The 2,336-nt window shown below is 46.8% G+C and overlaps 1 protein-coding gene across 1 annotated transcript; it reads right to left on the bottom strand.

The window, feature by feature from the left end:
* Positions 1-565: 565 nt before the first annotated feature.
* LOC121355920 (visinin-like) lies at positions 566-1,830 on the bottom strand (the record flags this gene model as incomplete). Its single annotated transcript, XM_041471792.1, has 6 exons — positions 566-712; positions 961-1,107; positions 1,452-1,494; positions 1,553-1,606; positions 1,665-1,718; positions 1,777-1,830. Coding segments are annotated over 6 exons (499 nt in total), but the record flags the coding sequence as incomplete, so codon positions are not given.
* Between the last annotated feature and the right edge of the window lie 506 nt (positions 1,831-2,336).

The following is a 2,336-nucleotide window of genomic DNA, read 5'->3' as shown; positions in this document are numbered from 1 at the left end:
CCCAAATTTTGGATTCCCAAACCCCACATTTCCATTCCCAAACCCCAAATTTCCCGTTTCTCACCCCAAACTCACCGTGATGATCTCCAGCACTTCTCCCTTGCTCACCTCGCCATTCCCAAACCCCAAACCCCACATTTCTCACCCCAAATTTTGGATTTTCTCCTCACCGTGATGATCTCGAGCACCTCTCCCTTGCTGACGTCACCGTTCCCACAATCCCAAACCCCAAATCTCCCGTTTCTCACCCCAAATTTCGGGTTTCCTCACCGTGATGATCTCCAGCACCTCTCCCTTGCTGACGTCACCGTTCCCACAATCCCAAATTTCCCATTTCTCCCCCCAAACTCACCGTGATGATCTCCAGCACCTCTCCCTTGCTGACCTCCCCAATCCCAAACCCCAAATTTTGGATTCCCAAACCCCACATTTCCATTCCCAAACCCCAAATCTCCCGTTTCTCACCCCAAACTCACCGTGATGATCTCGAGCACCTTGGCCTTGCTGACCTCGCCGTTCCCACAATCCCAAACCCCAAATCTCCCGTTTCTCACCCCAAACTCACCGTGATGATCTCCAGCACCTCTCCCTTGCTGACCTCTCCGTTCCTGTCCACGTCAAACAAGGAGAACGCCCACTCGAGCTTCAGGTGCGTCTTTCCCGAGGAGGTGAGGTGCAGCGCGATGATGTACTCCCGGGAACCGCCGCTGACCTCGCCGTTCCCACAATCCCAAACCCCAAATCTCCCATTTCCCACCCCAAATTTCGGGTTTCCTCACCGTGATGATCTCGAACACCTCGGCCATGCTGACCTCTCCATTCCCAAACCCCAAATTTCCCATTTCTCACCCCAAACTCACCGTGATGATCTCGAGCACCTCTCCCTTGCTGACGTCACCGTTCCCACAATCCCAAACCCCAAATCTCCCGTTTCTCACCCCAAATTTCGGGTTTCCTCACCGTGATGATCTCGAGCACCTCGGCCTTGCTGACCTCGCCGTTCCTGTCCACGTCAAACAAGGAGAACGCCCACTCGAGCTTCAGGTGCGTCTTTCCCGAGGAGGTGAGGTGCAGCGCGATGATGTACTCCCGGGAACCGCCGCTGACCTCGCCGTTCCCACAATCCCAAACCCCAAATCTCCCGTTTCTCACCCCAAACTCACCGTGATGATCTCGAGCACCTCGGCCTTGCTGATCTCACCATTCCTAAACCCCAAATCCCCCGTTTCTCATCCCAAACTCACCGTGATGATCTCCAGCACTTCTCCCTTGCTCACCTCGCCATTCCCAAACCCCAAACCCCACATTTCTCACCCCAAATTTTGGATTTTCTCCTCACCGTGATGATCTCGAGCACCTCGGCCTTGCTGACCTCGCCGTTCCTGTCCACATCAAACAAGGAGAACGCCGATCCCAAACCCCAAATCTCCCATTTCTCACCCCAAACTCACCGTGATGATCTCGAGCACCTCGGCCTTGCTGACCTCGCCGTTCCTGTCCACATCAAACAAGGAGAACGCCGATCCCAAACCCCAAATCTCCCATTTCTCACCCCAAACTCACCGTGATGATCTCGAGCACCTCGGCCTTGCTGACCTCGCCGTTCCTGTCCACATCAAACAAGGAGAACGCCGATCCCAAACCCCAAATCTCCCATTTCTCACCCCAAACTCACCGTGATGATCTCGAGCACCTCGGCCTTGCTGACCTCGCCGTTCCTGTCCACATCAAACAAGGAGAACGCCGATCCCAAACCCCAAATCTCCCATTTCTCACCCCAAACTCACCGTGATGATCTCGAGCACCTCGGCCTTGCTGACCTCGCCGTTCCTGTCCACGTCGAAGAGCGAGAACGCCCACTCGAGCTTTTATTTTTACTTATTATTTTTTATTTATTATTATTATTTATTTATTGTTATTATTGTTAGTATCATTATTATTGTTAGTATTACAATTGTAATTATTATTATCATTATTATTATATTATTCTCGTTATTATTATCGTTGTTATTATCATCATTATCATTACTATTAATATTATTACTATGATTACTATTGTTATCATTGTTATTGTTATTATTATAATTATCATTACTATTCCTATTATTACAATGATTATTATCGTTATTATTATCATTGTTATTATTATTATTATCAATTATTATTATTATTATTATTATTATCATCATTATTACCATGACTATTATTACTGATTACTATTGTTGTTATCATCATTATTATTAATATTACAATTATTAGCTCTATTATTATTACTATTGTCACTATTAATATTACTGTTATTGCTATTATCACTGATATTATTATTATTATTATTA

This window comes from Pyrgilauda ruficollis, unplaced genomic scaffold (assembly GCF_017590135.1).
Source record: "Pyrgilauda ruficollis isolate IOZ18807 unplaced genomic scaffold, ASM1759013v1 scaffold2793, whole genome shotgun sequence".
NCBI lineage: Eukaryota > Metazoa > Chordata > Aves > Passeriformes > Passeridae > Pyrgilauda > Pyrgilauda ruficollis.
Note: the sequence above shows the minus strand (reverse complement) of the source record. Positions and strands in the feature narration are given on the sequence as shown.